Source organism: Onychostruthus taczanowskii, unplaced genomic scaffold, assembly GCF_017590055.1.
Source record: "Onychostruthus taczanowskii isolate IOZ18803 unplaced genomic scaffold, ASM1759005v1 scaffold4, whole genome shotgun sequence".
Taxonomy (NCBI): domain Eukaryota; kingdom Metazoa; phylum Chordata; class Aves; order Passeriformes; family Passeridae; genus Onychostruthus; species Onychostruthus taczanowskii.
In genome coordinates this window covers 7,808,625-7,833,740 of record NW_024501459.1, presented here as the reverse complement: position 1 = coordinate 7,833,740, position 25,116 = coordinate 7,808,625, and the positions used below count along the sequence as shown (strand labels likewise).

Sequence of the window (25,116 nt, the reverse complement as noted above, 5' to 3'; positions counted from 1 at the left end):
CCTGGAGCCCAGAACGCGGCTGGGGAAGGGGCCAGGCCCCCGAGCTGTTCCAGGTCACAGATCTGCTCCCAGCACTGCTCTGTACACAGAGAGACACAAACGGGCCTCAGCTTATGTCCAAGGGGGCCCAGCATCCATGGCTTTGAGCACTTAAGGTGTTCTCTGTGCTAGTGGCATTATGTGCAATTTCAAGGAAACAGATACACATTAAGGTACAGGGTAAGACAAGTTATTTGATAGCAACTTTGTGATTTTCTAGCACAGATGCCATTTCTTTTGCAGTAATTTTACATCATTGCTAAAGCTCACCTTATTTCTGGTGCTGGATACCTCCGTTCAGGTGAGCTGTGTCTGGTACGGACGATTCTCATGCTTTAGCCTGGTTTAACAGGTCAAGTGACATCTTGAATTTTACAAGTTAATGATTTAACTGGAGTGCCAGAGGAAGTGAGTGTACCAGGAGATGGAGAGGCTGTTGAACAAGTCCCTTCCTGCTATCTGTGGGTGAGGCATAAACTCCTCAGAACTCCTGAGAACCACTGGCTGGTTGTTGGTTTGTTCAGCCAGCATGCGCCTGAATGAACAGTGCGGGCTGTTTCCCCCCTGCTGGTACTCCTGCTGCACAGCAAGGTAAGCAAACCAGCCCTGGAGGAGATGCAAGGAGGTTGTCACTACACTGATTTACAGTCACTGCAATAGAACGGAAACTTCTATTTTTGTGGCTACTATCATTTGTAGAGTACCACAAATCAAATATGCCATCTTTATTTTATCTGCTTTTAATTTTATATAGTGGCAATAGAGCATAAGATACAAAACTTAAAACCAAAGTTAACTTTCACAAAGGTGTTTTAAAGGCACTTAAAAGAACTGAAGGATTGGAAGATCAATCAGTAGGACTGATGGCAGAGCACTTTGGAAGGGAGGGAGTTACATTGCGTACGTATTAACACCATTTCAAGTTCCACACCGGAAAACAAAGCTCCTCCATGTACAACCTACATTCCAGTTATAAGCAGCAAAGCTTCCCCATCTTCAGTAATCTTGTCAGAGCCATTCAGCTGTCTTTATTAAAAAAGTACTGCTTTTGTCTTCTCCTAGGAAACAGAAGCTCCTAGAGGCAGTTGCACTTGTCCCAGTAGCTGGGATCAGCTTAGAGCACCAAAAATAGCCAAGCTCAGCTTTTCCACTGCTCATCCATGGTCAGAGCAAACCATGGCTTTGTTTCAGCGTGCACCTCAACTGCAGCTCTTGGTTCCTGAACAGCTTTTTTCACCCTGACTTGTACTTCAGCTTGAGCCTTTCTACACCTGTGGCTGGAGACATGAGCTCAGGTGCTTCGTACAGCTGCTGCATCAGAAGGGCTTCCCCTGGAAAATGGGTTATGGGCAACAGCTTATCCATCCCTTCCCTGCAAAGGGGGCCACAAGGCTTGTGCAAGCCCCACCTGCCAGAAACGTACCCAGGGAGCCAAGCTGGGGAGAAGGTGTCCAGGAGCACCTCCTAGAGCACCAGAGATGAGCTGCTTTTGGCAACTTGCACCCCACAGTACTTTGTACCTTTGTTTTCTTATTTACAGCACTTCATGCTAATTAACACATACTCTTTGTTATTTTAATCTGCTGCTATTTATTGACTATTTCAAATTCCCTTGACTGCCTTTTGACAGAGGCTCCCACAGCATGATTTTACTCTTTATAATGGCCACAGGATGATTAAAGCAGGTTTTACTCTCTTACCCTTGCAAGCTGAGGTGAAACAAACAAAAAACCCTGCACAAAAATGTACTACTATGTAAAATTTAGTTGGTTTTCTTTTCTTTTTTTTTTTTTTTTTTAATTTAGGATCTCTGCAGCAAGTTCAAGTTTTCACTTTGTCTCAGTAAGAAGCACAGTGCCTCCAGGTTTTCTTGTTTTCTTTGGGCTACAAATTTGCTGCAGTTAAGTTTAAAAGAAAGACTTCAACATGAAGATTTCAGTATAAAATTACACATTGTAGTGCAAATTATAGGTCGAGCTCACATAAAACTGGTATTAAGTTAAGGGTGTATCACCATCATTAATAACATGTACACAAATTTTTATGCTGGTCAGTTATGCACAAAAAATGTTGTATATATAACTTAGTGTTAATAAACTAAATCCGTCACATAAATCTGAGTGGAAAGCCAAGCTTGAATACAAAATTAATACCTGAGTATAATGGTCCAATTTATTGCCCTTGATAAATCACCTACATACAAACATGTTTAGTGCCTCGTTTCTGCATTTCACATTAGATCTTTCTGTGCTGTAAGAAAAGAGACCTCTCAGTACTAGTGCTATTTGCAACATAAAATATTTTATACAAAGCAGCTTAACAGTCTTTTGCAGAATAATCTTTAAGATTTTTCAATTAAAGTCTTCATTTTTCCTGTAGACTTCAGCAAGTGTGGTCCAAACTGGAAAGAAAACCAGAAACATGTTCAGATTGCTTTCAGCAGACCCCTTGTTGGAACTACTGTCTATCCAAGCAGTAAAAGCAGAACTTGGGCAGAAATTATTTCCTTTACCACCCTGCTTCTCTGCATATGGATGTCACAAAGTAAAGGGAAAAACTTGTGTTAGCAACAGCTGAAATTGCTCAGAGGAGGGAGCCAAGGAGCTTGCTCCAGCACAGTACAATGAGATGGACACAGTAATCCTTCCACCTTAACAACCAACTGCTCCAGCCGCAGTTTAACAGTGCTTCTGCTCTTTCTCTACCCTGCGTGTCTGTGCAAGTCCCTTTCAGAACTGTCATACAAGTCTAACAAAGTTAGCTACTGGGAAGTAACTGATGGACAGATTTTATTAGCTCATGATGGATCAACATTCTATCATTTAATGAAAATCTTCAGCTTTCTTAGCTCTTGAGAACTTGATCATCCTTTATTGCCAAACGTGGACTGTAAATTTCAAGAACAGAAAATCATTAAAAAACCCTGTATGAATAAACATTGCCAACTTGTGTTCTTCTCCTTAATGCACCAGAGATGCTGAGGAAATGTGATTAATTCTTGGGAAACATCTAGCCTTTTATTTGAGAAGAACAGCCTGAACATTACAGAAATAAACCAGTAGAGGCCAAAAGGCAAGTAAGTCAACATTAATTAGCTGAAGTACTCAAAAGCCCTGAGATTTGTGGCAACAAACTGTTATTTTCCTTAAAATGTAATTCATCTTTTGGACTTTAATGTGCATTTTTTTCAATTGCACAAATGAAAAAAAAACACCTCCTTATTCTTCCTCTCTGGTTCCACAGCACAAGGCTTCAAGGATTGCTGACAAACAAAACTGATCTATACCAGGCTGGTTTTTAAGTGTACATTGATAGAGATTTGTATTTTGAATGTTCACTGCTTAAAAACCAAATTCAAATTCATCTGCAATCAATTATTAGTCATTTATAACTTGTGCCAGGAGGTGAACTTCAAATACAGTTTCATTTTAACATTCTCATGCTATAAAGAAACTGCTTTCATATGCTCAGCATTTCCAATTATTAGAAGAAACTCCCTATACCAAAGAACCAAGATCCAGCAGGCATTGTGAACAATTTATTTTCCAAATTCCTAGGAATGTCTGGTATGTTTCACCTGCACCAGGTGAATGGTTAAGGTTGGTAATAACAGGCAAACTCAGTTCAGACTGGATTTGATGTGAGCCCTTAGCAATGGCTTTCTGAATATCAGATGCTGTGGTAACAGAAAACATTCTTGTTTTAAAAGATAGCAAAACTGTAACAGGACTTTTTTTAAAGCTAGGGCCAAGACAGTACACAGTCCTAAGACTTGCCACTAAAAACATTTGATTGCAAAAGTCCTGGCATATCAGCAGTACTTCACAGGGTTTTGTGAACCTAACAAATGAGACGCTAACTTGTGTAACACCTACATATGTTAGCAGAAAGATGTAGGTTGGTTTGCACAACTATAATTTAGTTCAAGGAACTGTTCAGAATCAAAATACTCACCAGCACTACCTCAGCCTTTGTTTGTGTCTTTGTTTCAGCCTTTGGAATCACTTTTTCTGTTTCACCTTGGCTCTCATTTCGGTATCGATACGCAAATTTCTTTTTGAGAGCTTCTGCTATTAACGTTGCAGGATCTGCAGGCTGAGACACTTTAGGTTTTGTACCTTCTGAGGATCTAGAAAAGAAAATGGTATCAGCATCTGTCTCACCCTGAAACAGTTTTGAGTCATGAAAAACAAATCATTAATGTCAATCTTGGTACACTGACATTTATTACCTTTTCACCGAGCGTAGTTTCACACTGTTCATGTCTTTGAGGATTTCTAGCATGTTTGGTACTTCAGGCTTCTTTGGCCCATTTTCCACCACATTCTGGCCAGCGTTCGTTTTTTGGTTTTTCCTCTCTTTAATGAGATCAATTGCAGACTTACTCTGACCCAGACTTGAGGGAGGGGGTGGAGGCAGAGGAGGAGGAGGTGGTGGCAGCAGTGGAGGTGGAACAGGGACAGCAGCTGAAGCAAGTGGACTTGACCCAACTACAAATAAAACATGCATTACAAGTCAGTTTACTTGTGACTATCACAAATCACACATGTCACAAATGCTCAGGTAAGAAAAAATCACTGTACTAACTTCAACTGCGTCCCCTCTACCCCTTTAGATTGTAACTTCTGTGTTCCTAAACCACCTAAGCAGGTTCAGCTAAAAAGCCACACGAAAGTCCTTCTTGAAAAGTCAGAAGTGTCCTTTGACACTCCAGTCCTAATTCTAGGTGCATTTGTGTCCTTACTGCAGTGGGACAGATGCCATGACATCTTCTAGTTATGTTCTGCCCCTAATGTTACTAGTATTTCCCTTTCTTCTCAGAGCCTGAGAAGAAAGTCTGGAAGAAGGAAGTCTACTGAGCTGGAAGTCACAATCTGACACAGGAGCAGTGCTTCTCCCTACTTATCATCACAAATAAGAAATTAACATACAAGATTTTTCTATGTAAATTTCAGAGCTCAAACAGTGCTTAAATTGAAGCTTATTCCAGCTGTCCAAGGTTCATCTGTCTCTGCTCATAGAGATTCTCACAATAATCTTGATTTTGAGTTCCATGTATACTTTAGGTAAAAATTTGTGTTATAAATATAGTAACAGTAATAACCTGACAAATAAATGAAGAAACCTTTGTTTAATTGCACCTTTAAAAAAACTGAGAAAAATCAGATCAAACCAGAGTTTTAAGGCTTGGAGTATAAAGTGTGTAAAGATATTTACAGAAATAAACATACAGCGTCATTACCACGTTCTACCACAAGAGGGAGATAAAGATGATAAAATAAAAATTTAATTTCCCGAATAAACAGAGGTAAAGGGAAAAAAAAATAGTTTATAGTTATTTCACATGTCCCCACCCTCCCCCTCCATAACTAAAATTCAAGAGTGAAACCAGGTGATCCTTAAAACTATTTCATAGTTTTGAATGTGAGCAGTTCATGAACAATAAAGTAACTCCTATCAGTTAACAGCTAAAGGAGCATCTGAAAAATCACAATATGATTTTATACACAAACATAGGCAGAGCTGTACGTGTTAAGTGACCTTAGGAAAGAGTGACAACCAAATGCCTGTCATCTGCAGGGCCGTCTCCTGCTAATCTTTCAAGACTTAAAACTGAAAGGAGTCAAGAGGTGATGGAAAGAGGAGAAAGAAATTCAGGAAAAGAATTATTCTGTTTACTACCAGAAACAGTGCACCACTTTTGGTTCCATATGGACAATGTGTCTGGTCCCAGAGATGATTGCAGTAAACAATTAATTGCCTTTTCTGTTACTTGAGATGTATATTACATATTCCAAAAGCATAATTAGCATCTTGTATGAATACTTAATGATATCAGAGAGCCTATTTCCTTACTGAATGGAAAGACTTCAGTGTCAGTAATTAAGTTACATTCTTTTAGTTTGGTTTAAGCCATCATGTTTATCATGAGCTTTGCTCTGAAAGCTGTTTAATACTTCCTTACTCATTCACAGATTCAGAGCTCTGGCAGATTTACAGACTTTAGGAATATTAAAAAATACAGAAAATCTGGCAAGTCATTTGTCTTCAAGACCTATTCTGTACCCCTTGGTTATTGTGCCAAACTAACCAAAACAATATGGAGAAGTGCTTGGTGTTGCAGTATCTTACAAAAAAGAATTAGCACAGTAGTAATTATAAAAGGGACAAATTCATTAAGTAATTTTTACTAAGAGTGCAGCGAATTCAATACCTGTTGTCAAGCTCTGCTGTTCTTGCAAGGTTACAATTTTGGCTATCTGTGCTCTTAAAGAGGCCAGTTCGTTTTCCAGGGCACTGATCTTCTGCAGCGCCTCTTCGTTTGCCATCGCTGCACTCCTGGGCACTGGCTCCTCTCCCGATGGGCTTTGCAGGGATCTTTGTCTGTGTGGGGGCTTCCTGGAATGATGTGCTTCACCTGGAAGAGGCTGGGTTGTTTTTAACCAAACTTCTGACCTGTAACAAAAATATCATATTTTAAGGGCTTTGAAATAGACAAAAACTAAAGCAATGTTACTTACAAATCAGGGGTACAAGTTGAAGACCTGACTTCAGAAATGTTTTTATACAAATCACTTCCATCAAGACCTTAAACAGTTTAAGGTAAGTAAGAGTTCCACATCCTTTCTCTTTGCATCATGAGCTGTGTTTCTTCTCTTCCCCCTGACAGCATTTTGTAGAATCCTTGGTTTCAGCAAGAAAAAAGGAATAAATTTCTTCTTATCCCAATCTATTTCTCTGCCTCACACTTACTGTATATTTCATTTGAATTAAGATTTTTCTTCCCTTAAATGCTACCATTTTTCCCCATGGGCAGCAAATAGCCATTTGCAGTTGATTCCTTTGAATAAAGAAGAGTCTCTTGGTTCCACAGGGTATTTTTTTGTACTGTTTGGATTTCTGAATTTTTTTAAAAAGAAAGTTTTTAAATTTCCAATTTTAGCAGCATTGGGAAATATGGAGTGCATGAAACAGCTTAGTGATGCAGAGACTGCTTGCCAGTTGATGGGAAAGCATGTCATATCTAGTTTTCTAACACAGTAATTAGAACTACAGGGAAGAAAATTTCCATACAGTTTTAAAGAGTCCATGACCTTCCCTCTGCTTCTCGGAAGAAAATGTAACTCTGCTGCCTTCCCTTAATACCCACCAAAGCTCAAGCCATATTAAACACTGAGGCATTATTGAGCATCTGCTCAAACAAGACCAGTAAGCCCTTAAAAAGACACCACATTTTAAATCTGTTTATCTCAATAATCTGAGGAACCTGACCAGTTAAAGATGCCCCTGCTCACTGCAGGGGGCTTGCACTAGATGGCTGTTCAAGGTCCCTTCCAACGCAAGCTGTTCTATGATTCTCTAAGTAGAATTGGTAAGAATTGATGACAACAAATTATCATAAACTTTGAAACACAAAATGTGGTCACACACTTAACTCCTCAATCCTCCTTGATGTCAATCCCCAAACTTGTCAGGCATGCCAGGATTCCATTGTTCATTTAAACAGGAGAGTGAGAATAGGGCCTGGTAAAAGGACTTTTTGAAATGCGTGGAATGGCTCCAGGCTAACTCAGCCCAAATGCCCCATCACTCTGGATGAGTGGATTAAACTGCTGTGGGTGCTCATCGTGTTAGATCTGCAGTTGTGCTGGACCTAAAGCAAGAGCTAAGATTTAAGGCCAGAACAAGCCCCGTGCTCTGACCACATCAAACCAAGATTAGATACACATTTAAGTCTTCTATGACACTGACAAAAACCATCAGCACAGCTTGCAGAAATTTGATCAAGGAGAATTGAATATTATCATGGATGATGAAATTTAGGTGGTGTTATCTAGACAGGAATAGAGAGCAACTCAAGCTGAGAACGGGATACCTCCTATAGCAGCCACCTCCCTGCTCTCCCTAAGTAAGGTGGAAGGAGCCAGTGGTCACTTCACTCCTTAATACCTGCCTTCCAGAACTTCTTTAAAGGAGCAGAATAGCTAAACAACAAAGGCTATTTTCTGCTCAGAGCAGTAATAGAATTCTAAGGAGATGTCTTGACTGAAATCTAACACTACGGAAAAATACTATGCCTGAGCTGTCACTACTACTCTGACTAGGAGTAGAGGAAAAATGATTTGTCATTTAGTTGCTTCCTCTACAAAACTGCATTCACAGAAAAAAAAAAAAAAAAACCAAAACCAAAAAAACAAAAAAAACCAAAACCCTGTGTCTGCAAGACTGTTTACTAAATTTTACAGTGGATAAATATTTAACAGTAACACCTATGTGATCCTGTCGAAACAGAGAATTTCAACACCTAATGCATACCAGCTCCACTAATACCTTGCACAGACGTAATAAACAGTGCACACTGAAATTGTCATATTTGCTAAGTAATTCACTTCCTGTGCTCCATCATAAGCTGTTTGCCTTAAGGTCACTATGTATCTCTAGGATTATTTTAGTCCCATCCCACATCCATCTGTCCCCGCTCCCCCCTTCCCATGCTGAGTTTCAGCAAACATGCGGTCCTACGTCTTTCATAATAGGTTCTTTGAAGCACCAAAGAGCCATTCTCCCTGTTGTCTCCATTAAATGTAATAGCTTTACAGTTCAATCCTTAAACAAAATACTTCTGTGCAAACAAAACTATATCGGACAGTTAATTTCCTTTGTATCAAACAGACTTCAGGAATAGTGTTTCCCAAGCAAGTGCTGATTTCTGTGACTCCCCTCTGAGTTTGTGAAATTAATGTGGCAGTGCCAGAATGTTTGTTATGCAAAGCTTCACTGTAGCAAGTCATATTGGAGGGCATCTAGGTCATTACTAACCTATTTTCAAACCCATGCTTTCAAATTAAGAACAGTATCCTCCTGTAATCTCTGAAGCCAACAATCTGTGCCCTTCTCTGACAGATTTGGTTTGTTTAGAAGAAAAACCTCCTCTGCACAACAGAACTGTACTTTTGTTTCTGGACAGTCTGAGCAGCAACCTGGGTAGGATGGGGTAGAGAACTCCATCCCTTCAGCCAAACTGTTTCATGTAGCGACAGTGCTGGGTACAACCCTTGGTCCAACACAGCAGTACTTATCCCAGCATCCTGGACACAGGTGCTCACATGCTTCCCTGCCAGTTTTTGTTATGAAGATTAAAGATGTGAAACACAAACCACAATTTTTTCACTGTACTTAGCAGACTGCAGAGCCTTAACCAGGAAGGTGACAAACAACGTGCCAATTACTGGATTGCCAGAATGACCATTGTTGCTAATGAGGAAGCTGTACAGTTCACTGCCCCATGGTAATGACAATCTCAGGAGAACTGGAGAACCACTGTGAGCAATTGTGCCATAGCACAGCAGACATTTTCATTGCTTGAAGCTATTGTGTGCAGTTCTTTCAATACATAAATAAATAAAATCCAGAGTCTTCCTCGTATAATGTCAATCTCCTGTATGTTTTCCAACAAGTCTTGGTTTTGTAATCCTATGAGTCTAACCTCTACTACTTCTTTTCCAGACCCTACCTCTGTCTCTTCTCCCAGCATTCAAGTGCTCTCTGTTAATTTGCAATGCACAGCAGATTCTCACTGGAGAGAAGTTTCTTCCTCACAGTTCAGAAGTTCAGAGAGAAGATTCTAGAAACATACCTGAGCCTTGTAGAGACTTCACCTTCTTCTTCAGCAATCCATCCCACATCAGCAAAGGAGGCCACTGCATCTTCTCTGAGGTGAGCAGGAGTGTTTCCTTCCGCAACATGAGAAATAAGCTAAATTTTAAAGGCAAGATTGAAGGTTTTAGAGCCAATACTTTCAGCCCAAGTCACATTTATGTTACCCAATACTTCTACTGAGGCAACATGTAACTATTAACACATACACGCACAAAACACATCTGTAAACTTGAAACACTTATTTCTGTCCTGTGCTCAGTCCAGAACCATCTCACTGACTTCAAACTATTCAATCCATTCTGCTGAATGCCTCACAAAAGTTCATGGCTAACTACATACACCATCACATGATGTTAATGAACACTAAAAATCCAACACAAATTGTTACCTTCAAGACAAACAAACGTCAACATTCTCACACAATTTTCTATACTAACTCAAACAGCACGTTTTAAAATTATATTCATGACCAGTAGTTAAAAAAGACATTAAGGCTGTCAATACTTCTTAAGTATTTTGCTCTAATTCAGTATTATTTTTAAAGTGAAATTCTGCCAAAGTTTCCCTTTCCCTACAACTTCTGTATAAGAAGCATGTACATTGCACAGGGGGAAAAGCAAACAAGCAAAGCAATCCCAAAACCAGGCGAAATGCCAATTCTACCAGCTCAGTAATCACAAAGACTTTGAGTGAGAGGTAGGATGCAATCATAACATTATACATTATGTGCTAACAATCTTATTTACAACATGCCAAACAAATGGACCATTTTCCTGCATGGTTCTGGCCATTAGCTTTACAGCTGTTTGAAGCCAAAGGTGAACAAGGCTTCAGAGACTGGAACCTTTCTTCAATTTCCAGTTAAGTGACCTGAATGGTGATTTGAAAAATCGTTTCGACCATCAATACTCACTCCATAGTCACAACTCAACAAAATGGTTTCAAATCTATTTTGAAACACTGGCTGCTTCCCCAGGTCAGATGAGGGCATGTGTTCAGAGTCACTGGACTCCTGAGCAGCCTGGGATCAGTATCTCAGCAGATAAAAAGCTACTGAAACAACTTTCAGTGACTTGTTCTGCTCAGTCTTTTACCTTGAGTTCCATGTCTCCAATACATACATGCCCCAGCTTTTCCTCGTATTCCATAGAATCACAGAGTCGTTAAGGTGGGAAAAGCCCTCTAAGATCAGAGTCCAGCTGTTAACAAAACACCACAAACCAACCCACAGCCAATCTGCACGAGTTATTGCAGCTGTTCAAGTGCTGCCTGTGGCCAGCAGTGGCCAAGAAGCTGGGAATACTGACCAAGATGGTGGCAGCAGGTGCCAGTCTGCAAGGGCAGCCTGCACCCAAACCATCAGCATTCAGGTCAGTTTTCAAGGAAATCCCACTCTGTTAGAGCAAACTACTATGAAATGTTAGCATTAATCTGAATTTGTAGCAGACCTGTCACAGTAGGACTGCAGCCTGGATGAGGTGAAACCATTTCAGAAGAACATCCACACTTATTTTAGTAGTAGCCTCTGATACAGAAGTCTCAGGAAGAGAGAAGTTGTGGGCTTGGGGCTGCTTTTTTTCCCTGGGAGTTGTTGCAAACAGCCTTAGAAATTGAGATTAGTTGCCTTCACCTCACACTTTCACTTGTATGAGAGTCTTTATCACAGCTCCCAGGAGTGCATATTGGCACCATCAGATCATTTGGAAACAACAGGGTTTTTTCCAGGTAGCATCAGCACAGATGGTAATATGTTTATCACATTAACAGTTGTGCCTAATACCATTACAGTCTGCCTCTCTTTAAAGCAGTCTAGAGAATACTATATTGCATGTTAGGATTTTTGCTGTTTGAGGTTTCCTTGGCATTTTTCTTTTTAAAATGAACAGAAATTTTCAGGACCACAGCATTTGTATTAATGTTAATAGCAATTTAAAAAATCCATAATACATTAGCCACTTTCTGCAGGTGATGCAGATTTTTCTGGCAGTAATATTACCATTAAAAGATTGAAGCCACTGTTAAATAAAGGCACTACACATACTTTAATCAAAAATAATTTTCTAAATCAACAGTAAAGAATATATTTACCACTGCCAGAATTCCTGCATAGATAAATAACTTCTAATCCAAGAATTAGTAGTAAGCCTTCTGTTATATTGTGATACAAGTTTCTTCTTAATTTTAATTCATATTTATATGTAAACAGAATCTGCCTGTTATCCTATATACAGATGTTTCTTTTCTCTATCCCTAAAAACAACAAAGCCTTCCTCAGCAGTGGAATTTGAATGCCACGTTAATGCATCTCTGAAAACCTTCACCTGCCCCTGAACACCTCTGTGACTACCCTATTCTTCCAGTCAATTCCAGCAGAAAAAAAACCTGAACTTCCTCTGCCAGCACCTAAAATGGAGAACAGAGTACTGAAAACAGAGGTCCAGTTCTACTGGACGGCAGGAACTGAATGAATCAGTGCTGCAACCTGCTTTTCTTCCTCTGGAAACTGCGTAGTTGCTTCCCCCACTTCTTCCTTCCCAGGCTTTTTGCCTTAGTGTGCATATAAGCTGCACACACAGACACGTCTGAGGGCTGCAGACCCCTCCTGGATTTCTGAAGACTGTGCACACTCTGGCACCTCCAGTTGGAAGGGACACATAAAGAATCACCGAGTCCGACTCCCAAAGAAAGAATCAGCCTCGCCAGTGTTTCCGCCCGGTTTCGAACCGGGGACCTTTCGCGTGTTAGGCGAACGTGATAACCACTACACTACGGAAACGCTGCTGGGCAGCGCGGCGCGGCAGGCTCCCTGCTCTTTTGTTTGCTCCACGAAGTGCGAAGCAGGACAGACTTTTCTTTAACACTTGAGGACAGAATAAAAACCTCGTTTCAAATTACTAATACAGTAATGTATTAAACATTTGGAAACACTTCAAGTAAGACATACTTGCTGTGATTTTTCAAATTAGCCCAGTAAATTCAGATGTTTGTTACATGCACACCAATTTATTAGGAGACTTCCACTGAGTTATCAGGTATCCATCAGACAGACAGGAGAAGCATGGGGCTAAAACAAAGATGCTGTAGCTGAAGGATGGTATCTTGAAAAACACTACTACAGGTTTGAATCTTCCTAGGCTATACTGGTAAGTTTAATTTTATTTTCTCCTAAATACTACATATAAATCTAAGAAATATGACACAAAATATCTATATGAACTATTTTCATTTGTTCATGCCATACAGAGTGCATAAGGTACATAAGCTCTGCCACCTCCTACTGAATATGTAAGCTGCATTTCAGTATTTAGCAGTTAATTTAAATGTTGACTATGGCAAGTTCTACAGAGTCAGCAGTATTCAAAGATCAAAATGTTTGGCTACTATTTTTTTTTTTCAGACTAGCTGAACAAAAGCATGCTAGAAGGTAAGTATGGACAATACAGAGATATTATTTCAGTGAGTCTCATCCATTTCCTTATTTATCATAAGGAAAATGCAGACCTGTGAAAAGCCTGATGCCCTGGGGTAAGAAACACTGATTCCATACATGCACCCTCAGATGATGCAAGTAAGATTTGATTTGTTTTTTTAAATAGAATGACTTACAGCAAGGTTCAGTTCATGGTCCTTTCATAATAGAGCTAAAGCTGGCAAGAGAGAAAGAGGAAGAGACAGCTATAGGAAAGTGTCAGTTGCAACAGCATGAAAGCAATCGAGATCAGTACTGAACTTCACTAAAGAATCTTAACGCTGAGATAAAGACACAAAGAACAGATGTTAGCATCACACTTAACATGTTCAGCAGTTTATATATTAAAATAGTTTAGAATCTGCACAAACCATACAAATTTTAATGTGTTTCAAGGCTCCAATTTTGGAACTCCTATTTCTAATTAAATCAACTCTCACAACTGTACTTCTGTTTTCAGGATCCTCTCCTTTCATCTCACAGAAGGTGAATGCTTATACTTAGTGTACCCACAAAGCTGAATGAATGTCTCTTTAAGAGGACAAAAAAGGCAAGTATTATATTTATTCTAACAGACTCCTGACCAAAACATATTTATGTATTTATTTATTTGCTTAAATACTAAAAATAATCAGGAACAGATTCCCCAGATATATCTTACCATTCCTTGCAAGAACATAAACCAGAAATGTCTTCTTTTATGTACCATATTAAGAGAAGTCAGCATTAGGCTAACTACCTGCAAATGAGCATTTTCTTCCCTTGTATGGCCTTTACAGCACAGAGAATCAAACACACAGGAGGACTTCACTACCTTTTAAATCTGAGGCACAGGGAGCCTTCTTGCTGGCAAAACACCTACTAATTATATACTCAATAATTATATATTACTAATTATATATTCAAAAGTTTAATCCAGTATGTCGTTTGTTGTCCTCACCTGCACAAAATTCCACATTCTTTTTTTTTTCCCATCAAGCAACTAGAAATGTGAGATGGCTGTCCCAGTTTTCTCAATGTAATTTTTTATGAGAGGCAAAATGTTACCATGGCTTTTACTACCACGCCAATAAGGCTTCTATGGTAATCTGAACTATCTGGTTTTGCTACTGTAATTTCAAGCCCATCAAGCAACTAGAAATGTGAGATGGCTGTCCCAGTTTTCTCAATGTAATTTTTTATGAGAGGCAAAATGTTACCATGGCTTTTACTATCACACCAATAAGGCTTCTATGGTGATCTAACTATCTGGTTTTGCTACTGTAATTTCAAGTCTAAATATTGTTCATACATTTCATTTATGATAAAGAAATTAATTTAAACATTGAAAAATTTAGCAGTGTGAAAATTACTATATCTTAAGTGTGGCAGCTGATTCCCTCCATTCATCTTTACACTCCCCACCCTTGCTCAGCCCACGAAACATTCCTCTCTCAGCTTGAATTTCAAACACTAAATGTCTCCAATTCTATACCCACCCCCTACCCCTAACACCAGAGTTGAAGAGATTATGTGTAACAGCTTCCACTTTCCCATCTGTTCCTGAAAGACTCATTATGAAAGCATGGGTTTTCTCTTCCTTAAGCTTTTACACTTGCTCTTTACCCTACCCTTTCACCTACACAGTGCTAGCCTTGTATTTTAAAAAAAAGCAAACAGGGTACTCATCTTATCTTGTAACTAATTTTTTGATTTCTGATAAAGTTGTTTATTTTCCCAAGTATTTTTAATACTGTTCATCTTTACACGCCTCTTAAGCCTAGCTTGTAAGTACTGCTTATATAAAGAATTTTCAATCATTTTTCTCTTTTATGAATTTTTTTCAAATTTCTTATTTGGAAAAAAATCTGAACTGGAAGTAGAGAAAAGTAGGCTAATTCTCCTATACCTAGTTTATCATATCCTACTTTTACAAATCTTCTAGTCATGAGCAAATCCCTTTACCAGTCTAGTGAGAAACAGATTCTAAATTGCTGAGAACACCTACCTGAAAGTGAACTCTTGGACACTGTATAAGAGAGAGGTTAGTACCAATTTTTCTTACAATACTTCGAGATGAACCATAAGGCTTGCTTGACCAAAGCACCTGCATGGGAAAAATAAAGAAGCCAGCTGTTAAGGGAACTGAGTTTTGTACCATATTGTAATAGCTCTCCCTTATTCTTCTATACCATGCTTTTGCTAAACATATTTAGCAATTCCTTTCATGCTGGAGTAGGATATAATGTTTATACACTGAATTCTGTCCCAGTGAACTCCTTACATTCTATCCCCGAACTGGCACAAACACATCATCAGTACAGTACAGCCAGGGGTGCTTAAGGTCAAGACAGCCTTTGTATAAAGTCTGAAGCCAAAACAATACATCAGGTAATGCAGAAGACTTCAGGAGCTGAAAGTATCTTCAAAAACACAACATTCAAATTTTCAAGACAATAAAGAACCTGCATTCAGCGAGACACCTCTTTTTATAGGGTTTCAAGAACAGCCACCCATTCATTAAAAATTCTTGAAGTCACATAGTTCTTAATGTCTCAAAATATTTTTTTCTTTTTTAATTAAGAGCTCTTCTAAAACAGGAATCATGTCTATCATTCTTAATGAATATAAGTATTCATACATACATATAAGTATTATATAAGTATTATGTAAGTATTCATACAGCTACAATAAATGTGAAAATATAACTGTGAAATTAAAGAGCAAAGTAAAGTAAAATGGAGAAAATAAGACAAAATTTTTGTAAGGAAGAAACTGTCCCCTGCTCCCAAAAAAATAGACTCACCTAGAGAAAACTGCCCACAGCAGCTCAACACACTAGGCTTCATTACAACTGTTTCTACTGCAATTTACATTTTCTCTATGTTGTTTCAACAGGGATTAAATTTGCTTCTTTTTGTTGTATTTAGTATTTACAACAGCCTTATGAAAGGAAATAAAATGGGAGTTTAATCCTAGGAGAATACTGCAAAATGAGCCAGAAAAGAAGCAAACACCCCGGAGAGAAGTAGGAAAGATTTCAGCACAGGCAAAAGCAACAAAAACAATGCAAAGAAAGAGAAAAAGAATAATGAGAAGACTCTAACACAGGGTACATTGTTAGTAAACAATTAGAACACTGTATGGTAATTTTCAAACCTTGGCCAGTGTTTAATTATGGCTGTAAATATGAATTTACTAGTCAGACTTTAGTTTTTAAAAAAGCTTTAAGCAAACTTGACATCCTGGTAGAAGATTGCCCAACAAAGAAAATAGGAAAAATCCAGGCTGTTCTGATTGGCAATGGCAATACTGCCTGTATGATGACTGTAGCAGTGCTGTGGGAGCTGCATAACACACAGCTGAATATTTCAATATACTAAGCAAAGATCTCTACTCACAGATGCTGAAGGTTCTCTTAAAAAGGGAAGTTTATGTTCCATGGTATTGATCCCCCAGATTATTTCACAAACTTCACATAAACATGCCTATTTCTAATTTCTGCCCTTCCTTCCTCTGGCTTTACTGGAATGTGAAAATTTTGACAAAATAAATGTGCACTGCACATATGCTACACTACATCCTCACAAGAGAGCTGCAACTTTGCCACAAATACACTTAAATCTATTTTTTTCCATTCTATAAAAAAATACATTCTCTTGCTTTATACACTGCTAAGCTGAACACAAATCTTTCAATGCAGAGTAGTCTATTGATGCTGCATTTTGGTTGCCTCAACCAAGATCTCACATTTGTGCCTATCACCTATTTGTTTACATGTCTGAGCAAACAGCAGGTAGATCAGTGGCCTTCAAAAACAACTCACTGAAAAACAGCACCACAGTAACAGTCTCATTATTCACAAGTGATTCTGATTTAAAGCAGAACTGTTGGGAAGAGACTCAAAGTGATGGGGCATTGTAACAAATAATGACAGCCAAAAGAAGGCTTATTAAGTTGCAGAAGTGCTTCCACAACAGCAAGACAATCTAGACTACATGCTGTATTACCAACACAAGTGCAATTCATTTTAAACAAGCAGCAAAACTTGTTTAGATATTGCTCAGACCACAGACAAGTTGTTGACTAGCAGTCAAAAATATTTGGTTTCCAAATGCCCTCGGGACTCTTCAACAACAGTGATTTGGTGCACCAAAACGCTGAATGACTCAGTTTTGGTAATACAAGATATGCCAGGACATTATTTTCAGAACACTGAATGCAAACTGTGCCACAAAGGGTGCAAGTAAAATCAGTTCCCTGCTCAGCTGAGATGAGGTCTCAGCACTGCTCTGACCAAGTTCACACAACTTCTTGTTGACTTGAAGCACTGGCTGAGCAAGTCTGCAAAATGCTACTTAGTCATACACTGCTATTGCATCAGTGCTTTGCTGTTGTCTAGAAAAAATGACATTTGGAAATGCAACTGCATTATGACAAGCTTGATATAAGTAGAGAATGGAGAGAAAAAGATTAAAAACTTGTTTATCTCCCCATTTAGGCTGAAACTGCTGAATTACTAGTGTTATAATGCAACATATTCTCATACTTTGAATTTTCAAAGTGACATGGAATCTCAGATCAAAACTCAAATAAAATACAGATTCTTGTTGTCAATCTTCATTTACACTGTATAAACAATTTGCTCTCCATAGATTCCCAAGACTGATAAAAGGTTCTACCACCATAATACTGACTAAACACTGCACATAGCTGTTAAGGATTTGCCCATTCTTAAAACATTAAAATACTTCAAAAACTTACAGGGATTACTGCACTGAAGTCAACATTTGTACTCAAAATAGCTTCCTAAAGGTCAGTGACAGAGAAGCTGATGTGTAGCAGTTCTCTGTCTCTCTCAGCTCAGCATTCAAAGAAAACTCTCTATATAGTCTCCTCCAAGAGGAGAGCTATGCAGGCCTGTTCCTCTGTTTACCCAGTAAAGCACACAGCTGCATTGCTCTCATGTACTGTTACACCTCCAGAAGAGGTAACTATAGCACACAAGAGGTAAAAGTAGCACAGTTATAATAATCTCAGTTTCATGGGGCTTTTGTATCTCCAGTGTAAGAACAAGAAATAAGATTATTTTTTTATCACTGTTAAAAATAATGGAATTCTCCTTCAGCTTCAAAACACACACGGAAGTCCAGCATGAACTGCAGTGTTTACAAAGTAAACAGTTTATTAGAACCAGAAGGAACTGCGTAGCACTTTTAACACATTTATTACTCCATATTTCAGTGTTCAAGTCATAAAATTGATTTTTCAGCAATGCAGAATCATTCCAGTATTGAGTGTACTTGAAGTGTTCTTCTAGATAAGCACAAACTAAAACACATGAAGCGCTTGCTATACCTTATTTTCTGAAAACACGAAGGAAATTTGAAACACTTACTGATTCCATGTTCAATCCAATTTGCTCAAAAGCCATCCTAATTAAGCGCTTCAGCCAGCAAATCATCAGGACTGGAAAAGGCCTTTCCGAACTTGGATTTAAGCCTTCCAAACCTACAAGGCTGCCAAGGTTCCATAGTAGTTCTGAAACGAGACACATAAGAATTTGAGATGCATGTTGTGGAACATGTACAGAAGTGAACTGTTAGATTACTAAAAAAACAAGCTTTAGATACAAGACATATTAGATGACACCAATACCTTGTACTGCAAAGCAAAGGTGTTCAGAAGGCATCTACTTAATACAGGTAACAGTGACTTTTTAGAAGTATTATTTTTATAGAATCATAGAATTGTTTGAGTTGGAAGGGAGCTCAAAAGTCAACCAGTTCCAGCCCTGCTGCCATCTGCAGGGACATCTTCCACTATCAGGTTGGCACAGGGCCCCATTCAGCCTGGCCATGAAAACTTCCAGGAATGGGGCATCCACAATTTTTCCCACCAACCTGTTTCTGTGCATCAGCACCCTCATGGCGGTACATATCTAATCCAAACCCATCCTCTCTCAGCTTAAAGCCACTACCCCTTGTCCTATCACTGCATGCCCTTGAAAAAAGTTCCTCTCTAGCTCTCTTGTAGTCCCCTTCAGGTACTGGAAAGAAATCCAAACTGTTGTAAAGTTAACAATTAAAAAGTTGGTGAAATGACTGCTCACTTGAGCTTGGACAGATGATGGCGTTCAACGACTCTAAGTGAGCATCAAGCCCTATGGAACGCCTGCAGATGGGGATTAGCACTAAGACTGAAGTGCCATACTCATATCTAAAACTCATTTCTATGCAGGAACAGACTGCAGAAATCTGATCACCTCTCCTGACTCACATTCTCTGACAGCTTTGTTGTTCCTTCCTTTTTCCTACAACTAAGGAGAAAAAGGAAACATGGAAAAATGACTAATGCAGGAAAATGACATGAAATACTGCAGATGTAGGACATGAAAATATTCAAGCAGTTTATAAGATCAGACAGATTTCAAATTTTGTCCATTTATATACACTTCCATTCACTTGACTCAAGATGGTTTTATTGCTCCTCTAGCAAAGACAGTGTACTTTTTCTTTAACTGTGTTCTACACCAGTCATAACCTGGACATCACTGAGAAGTGTATGCCACCAAAACGAGGAAAGGAAGCCACAGATTTGGGTTTACATTTCTTTTGTGTAGCAGGCTGGAAACAACACTCTGTTGATCCACCCTGAGCAAGGTATTTGTAGTATGAACAACGGTGTTGCTGCAGTCACTCTATAAACAGACAGGGATGACTAAAGCAATGCAGCAGCAAGGAACTGGACTTGGGAAGTTTGAAAGTCAGGAGATGGAAAAGCCCTGCTGTTTGGAGAAGCCAAACAAGCCCTACAGTTAAACCATCATTGTTTCCATTACAAATTTATTTCAACAGTTTATAGTTCCTTAGTAATAACGTACCTCTTGTGGAAACTTGGCAGAAACAGTACAATCTTACAGTTATCTTTTTTTAGACAGGCTTAAAAGACAGTTGATATTAGTTTCTCATCATCACAGGATCTTCTTTTGTTTGTGACTAAGCTCAGAAGAAACTATTAATCTACACCAGGAGATTAGAATGAAAATGGCAACTGTTATAGGAAAAACAATAGGGAAGAATAATGGGCTAGCTACCAAACAGCCATGAATACAAGCTACACTCATTCATAGTAAATAAATAAGTCATGGACTTCTTTATGGAATGCTGGAGAAGTCTGTTAGAGAAACATTACCATCTACTTGACCTATTATTCCTTTAGGCATCTGTTATTCTTCCCTTACACAACCCACTGTATGGATCTTGGATCTCACTGCACCTGCAGTGTTCTTAAAACAGGAAGAATACAATGCCTCACACTGGATGGGCATCGTATCTGGCACTGCAGCATGCAGTGACATAAAAGAGAGGAATGCTCCTTTAAAAGGGGAAACCTGTTCCAGAGGTGTGATTACATGGGACACACTCCACCTCATTCCAAAGTCCAGACTTGTTCAACAAGCAGTGGGGAAATCAAAGGAGGAAAAAACAAAGCTGCATCAAGGCAAATTCAAACAAAAGAAAAAGGTAGGGTACAAAAAAGTACAAAACTTGTAATAGTTTTGCTGAGCAACTGCAAAGACAGGGCTGGCTGGGAAAGGCAAGTGATAGGACTAAAAGGAATGACTGTATTCTGATACATTGGTCTTTCAGCCAGCTCATAGGTTTAAAAGAAGTCAGAGTCACGTTTTCTTCCAGGCAGAGAAGAAAATATGGTTTTGTTCCTGATGAAATGAGAGGTCCGAGTCTAACAATAAAGGCAATTTGGACAGAAGTGAAAAGTGAGTGTTAGAACTTCCTCCAGTGAAATCAGATCAGGTCCAGAAAGTTTCCAACAATTTAAGAAACTTAAATGCAAACAGGTAAAAGAACAACACAAAAACTGACAAGATAACCAATTAAAAGCACAAAACCAAATGTAGAAAAAAGTAGCACAATATGAGGATGACAGAATAGTATAAATATGAAGTAGTAAGCTAAAAAAGACAAGCTACAAAGCGGTTCCATCTTACTGGTATAAAGAAGTCCTACATGTATCAGCAGTAAGAGGCAAGAGGGACAACCATGATGCAACAGGAAGGAAAGCAGTGTGTGATATGGACAGTCAGTAGGTATTCAGTGTTTTCACCTGACAATGGCATGCAAGACAGACAGGTGTTAGCAACAATTACAGACAAGGCTGAGAAGCTATAAGCATCCAGGACAACAGTATCCAGTGAATTTCACCTTGCAAAGTTCAGAAACTTGTCAAAGAAATTTTTGAAATATTGATAATTAATTTCAGAAACTTGGTCAATGGGATTCAAAACCCCAGGAATAAAAGAAGGAGCATGATGACACAAAGCACTGGAAATACTCCAAAACACTTATCCTGCCCTAAAATATTAAGATGACCCTTTATAATTCCAGGTTCCAAGACTCTGATGACTGAACACAAAAGAGCATGCATTCAATGAAACAACTACTTCAGTAAAGTGAATATTTATAGTTCACTTTGTAAGTTACCGTTTCCTCTGTAGCCAAAATACTTAAAGTGTTTGAGACTGGGGTCATCAAAGCTCTTGTCAATGACCTGTGTGTTCTTGCAGAAGAAAGGGACTGAAATCAATCTGTAAGAGCACAGAGTACCACCCAGTTCCAGGATTACTTTCCTTAGTTTGTGGCACTAAGGAAAACCACCATGTCTGAACAACCTCCAGCTGATCTCAAAGAAAAACGCTCCTAAGTATATTTTTATATGATTATGAGTTTACAGAATTATCTCCAGGCAAACTTCATACTTATTTCTTTCAGACTATGTTGCACTATACCTTTCTTCACAAAACTATTTCACAATTGGTTTATGTGCCAAGAACAGACAGGGTTCATTCCAAAAGAAACTGCTGGACAGCAAGAATGAAATCATTAGCAAATTCTTCTCTCGTGCTCTGCATACATGTCATTTTCAGAAGCAGAAGTTAAACGTTTATTGCTTTTAGTAAACAGAATAATACCTCTTTTAAAATAGTGATCTTTGTGGTATTTATCCTCTCTCTTCTTGGTGCTACCTACAGTAAAAAGTTTAATTCCCCAAAAGTTTCCATAACTCAATTACTACAATGAAGAGCCCTGAGTGATACTAATATTGCCATAAAAAAGGTCCTGCTCTGCCTCAGCAAAACTATGGCAAGGATGAGCAGCAGTCAAAGACAAGATTACCAAGACGTCCAAGGAGCAGTAACAGAAAGAATTACATTTCACTGCATAAAGCATGAAGGGCTTGGAATTTCACAGGTTCCTCTCAATGAAACCCAGAAATTAGCAATGCTGACCAACTTTCTCACTGATAGGGAAATGTGGAGGAATTCCTTGGTTTAGAAAGAAGAAGGTCTACATTTCCAAGCCCCCTGGACCTTGTTTGCCCCTACTTTTCCCAACCACTTTTGCAGGCTCTGTTCAACACTCTCATATCAAATATCAAGTCTACAAAGCTGAGAGATAATACCACTTATATATGACAAAAAGTTCATTAAATAAATACAAAAGCTCTGGAATCACTACACATAAGGTATAATATCCAGTAAATATGAACAGAAGCCCTTTGCCAGGCTTTTTAGTGAGTCCTACACACGAAAGATTAAAAGAAAATCAGATGCAACTGCTTTCAAATTGAAATTCTTCTATGAGTTTTTGCAATGTTGTATTTATCCAAGTCCCCTTCAAAGGATGAGTTCTTGCTCTTTAAAAGATTTATGACATTCATATTTTTTTTACTGAAGCTTTCTCTCATTCACTTAAGGTCCATACAAACATAAAAGAGAATGACTTAATGGGATTGATGGAGATTAGCCTTAACAAAGAATAAACAAAGGTATGAAATCTGAAAAATGAAAGGTGTAGTCTCTAAATTCAAAAGGCATAACTTTAAGAAGTGTAACATTTTCAAAGAAGCATAGGTTCAAAGGAATACCAGCCACATAAAAAATGAAATGCAAAAAGACCAGGCTCCTCCTTATTTGAGCAAGAACTAGGGCAAGCGTATCTACTCAGTCTTTTAGACTGAATTATGACCCAAGTCCATCTAATAAAATTACATCCACAAGGAAACATTACTAAAAAGTAATAAAGGAAGATAAAGAAAAAAAAAAAAAACCAACCAAAAAAACCCCCCATTATCACAACAGCCAAATGGGCAGGAGAATCTTTGGATAAAGGACCAGACTCTGTCCCAAACTGACACAGACCAGCTACAAGCAAAGTAAACATGCATTTGGCAGAGCTTATATAGCCAGAAAGAGGAGTCTGTTTTTTGATGTGGAAGCTACAAATAATGGAGCACCCCAGTACTAACAGAAACACCTGTCTGGAAAGATATGAAGAGAGACATAAAAGTCAGTAAATACTGCAAGGACAATCTAAGCTAGTACTGGTACGAAATTTAAAGCAGGAATTGAAAATCATACCTACTTGCAACAGAAGTTGCTAAAGCTTTCTTAAAAATACAGCCCCATCATATTTACCTGAACATGCAAAAAACCCTATTAATCAGATTCCATTCATGCTATCCCATCTTGCCAACTAAGGACAGAGAAAAAATAAATATCCATGTTTCAGCACTAGTTTAATCAAAAGCTTTTGCTCAGCAATGATCATACCTGCACAGTGCACTATGATACCACTGAGAGGTAAGTGAAACCCTTCAACACCTATAGACCACAAGGTATTACGTGACAGAGACAGCCAAACACCGGCACTTCCCTGACGGACAGACAGACCGACCACCCCACCAGCTGCTGTGAATTTCAGTCTTTCTGCTACAGCTTTGAGAGACAACAGCAGGTAAGTCTTGCAAACAAAAGGGTGTGTTTGTCTGAAAAAGCATTTAAAATGTCCAATTTTCCCCCTAGATATCTCTCTGTGTGTGTGTTTGTCTGAAAAAGCATTTAAAATGTCCAATTTTCCCCCCAGATATCTCTCAGAGTAACAATGCTGAGTTCCTACACAAAACAATCATATTTTAGCTAGTGACCCCTAAAAAGCACATTATCTGCATTCAGCAACAAGTAACCAGAACTTGTAGTAGACCTGATGGGCAGATAGCTCAGCTGACTCATCACCTAGGTAAAAACCAGTGGGGATCAGAAAACGTAATTCCTGTTCATTTAATCTTTGTAAGTCTTGCCTTCACAAGAGCTGCAGAGCACTCTGAGGACAGCATGTTAATATTAATGAAGTACTGCTGACGCTGTCAGGCAGAGATCAATGCACAGCGATTGATTTCAGCATTCAAACTCTAATCACCCTCAGTATTTGAAATTTCAACAGCTCGTTAAACAAAATGAAAACACGCACCCAGCAAGTTACTCATTTATGACCACTATAGAAGAACTTGAACGCGGCAACAGTATCACTAAAGGGGCATGGTGTTTTTATTTCTCTTTTCTGTAAACTTACACAGCAAGCAGTGTAAGTTTACAGAAAAGAGAAATAAAAACACCATGCCCCTTAGGGCTCATTTTTCCTCTTATACGCCAACTCTCGATTTTAAAGCGTCCTTAAAAAACTTCCCATATTATCTCCACATGATCTTGTATTTACATTATTTCCCGTGACCTGTCACCTTCTCGTCACAGCAGTTCCCCTGCACGAACAGAAGCTTCGGCCCAGCACCTCGAGGCGTTTCCACGGTCCTGCCGGCACCTGCCCTACCCGGGGACGGCGGGGCCGCCCCGAGCGGCCTGTACGTGGTTTCAGGCAAGCCTCCCCTCCCGCACCGCCCCTCGCCCGGGATCGGCAGCACCAAGAGGGGCCGCCCAGATGGAAGGAAAGTGATGCCCAGGAGGAAGGAAGGGGCTACCCAATGGAAAAGGGAGAACCGCGGCCGCCGCCACTACCGCCGCCGTCACCCCCCTCGCCTCACCCGCCGCCGCGGCCGCCGCGCTGCCTCACCCGCTGCTCGCGCGGCCGCTCGCGACCCTGCCCCGGCAGCCA

The 25,116-nt window shown here is 39.2% G+C and overlaps 1 protein-coding gene and 1 non-coding gene across 6 annotated transcripts; both read right to left on the bottom strand.

Moving 5' to 3' along the window:
• Positions 1–1,609: 1,609 nt before the first annotated feature.
• On the bottom strand, positions 1,610–25,108 carry MTFR1 (mitochondrial fission regulator 1). Of its 5 annotated transcripts, none has more exons than XM_041412589.1 (8): positions 25,046–25,108; positions 18,546–18,688; positions 15,156–15,254; positions 9,677–9,795; positions 6,254–6,495; positions 4,271–4,529; positions 3,994–4,168; positions 1,610–2,440 (listed from the first exon to the last, which is right to left on the bottom strand). In XM_041412589.1, the coding sequence occupies exons 2-8, from the start codon at positions 18,609–18,611 to the stop codon at positions 2,381–2,383; spliced, it is 1,020 nt and encodes a 339-aa protein (XP_041268523.1). In that variant the 5' UTR covers positions 18,612–18,688; positions 25,046–25,108; the 3' UTR covers positions 1,610–2,380. The 5 variants fall into 5 exon arrangements, with proteins under 5 accessions (XP_041268523.1, XP_041268525.1, XP_041268522.1 ...); XM_041412591.1 differs by having other exon boundaries at positions 25,075–25,095; XM_041412588.1 differs by lacking the exon at positions 25,046–25,108 and adding an exon at positions 24,724–25,035.
• On the bottom strand, positions 12,403–12,475 carry TRNAV-AAC. Its single transcript has one exon. It is a non-coding gene; the product is annotated as a tRNA-Val (tRNA).
• Positions 25,109–25,116: the final 8 nt, after the last annotated feature.

Excerpts from the sequence above, each read along its gene's own strand:
- MTFR1 (XM_041412589.1), bottom strand. The coding sequence starts at position 18,611 with ATGATTTGCTGGCTGAAGCGCTTAATTAGGATGGCTTTTGAGCAAATT. Across the intron at positions 15,255-18,545 it reads TTGGATTGAACATGGAATCA|GTGCTTTGGTCAAGCAAGCC; the intron begins GTAAGTGTTTCA and ends TTTCCCATGCAG. Across the intron at positions 2,441-3,993 it reads CAAAGGCTGAGGTAGTGCTG|TTTGGACCACACTTGCTGAA; the intron begins GTGAGTATTTTG and ends TTTTCTTTCCAG.